Source organism: Myotis davidii, unplaced genomic scaffold (genome assembly GCF_000327345.1).
Source record: "Myotis davidii unplaced genomic scaffold, ASM32734v1 scaffold178, whole genome shotgun sequence".
In the NCBI taxonomy this organism is placed as follows: domain Eukaryota; kingdom Metazoa; phylum Chordata; class Mammalia; order Chiroptera; family Vespertilionidae; genus Myotis; species Myotis davidii.
The window spans coordinates 102,211-102,915 of record NW_006290668.1 but is presented as its reverse complement, the minus strand read 5'-3'; the positions used below and the strand labels follow the sequence as shown (position 1 = coordinate 102,915).

Sequence of the window (705 nt, the reverse complement as noted above, 5' to 3'; positions counted from 1 at the left end):
GTAGCTGTGCCCTGGCCTTCCCGCCCTTGTTCGCTCTGTTCCAGGCCCGCCCCCTGCTCCGCCCAGCCCCCACCCCCTCACCTGTGGGCTCCCGGTTTCGGGCCTCCTGCAGGTAGCGCAAGGCGTGCGCATAGTCACCCAGATGGTAGAAGGCGATGCCAGCGCGGTAGGTGGCCTTGAAGTTGCCCTGCTGCTTCTCCAGCACCTTGAGACAGTACTCGCGCACCCGCTCATAGTTCACCAGCTCCGACTGCAGCAGGCAGGCTGCGGGGCACCAGGACCCGCGCGCTCAGAGCCTGCCGGCAACCCGACTTCACATGACCGCGAGGAGCATGGATTTCAGGCTGCGAGGGGATCCCCGCCCGTTCCCACGGCTGAGCGGGGCCTAAGGGCTCCTTCAGGCCCCCGGGGCCGCCGAGCCTCTGACCAATCAGAATGGGACCGATCTGCACGGCCGCTAGAGGGTGTGAAAACAGACTAGCGCTCGGGCTATTTCCGTAGTGGGGAGGGTGGGGGTAGTACTCAGGCCGACCTCAGGCGAGGGATGCGGCTTTAAATGGCGCGCCCAGGGCAAGGCTTTCTCACCTGAGGTTCGCGGTGGCAGCCCAAAGCCCATTTCCTGCATCCCGGCGCCTCCCGTCCCCGCGGCCCCTCCTTCCCCAAGCCCTCTCTTCGGTAAGTTCTGATGTCTCCCCCACAGACCCC

At 66.1% G+C, this 705-nt stretch overlaps 1 protein-coding gene across 1 annotated transcript in view; it reads right to left on the bottom strand.

Annotated features, from left to right (window-relative positions):
- TTC9B (tetratricopeptide repeat domain 9B) overlaps window positions 1–705 on the bottom strand; it is a 3,473-nt gene that overhangs the window by 887 nt on the left and 1,881 nt on the right. Inside the window, exon 3 of the mRNA XM_006763675.2 lies at window positions 82–264. Coding sequence (XP_006763738.1) covers window positions 82–264 — 183 coding nt within the window. The remainder of the gene's footprint in view (window positions 1–81; window positions 265–705) is intronic.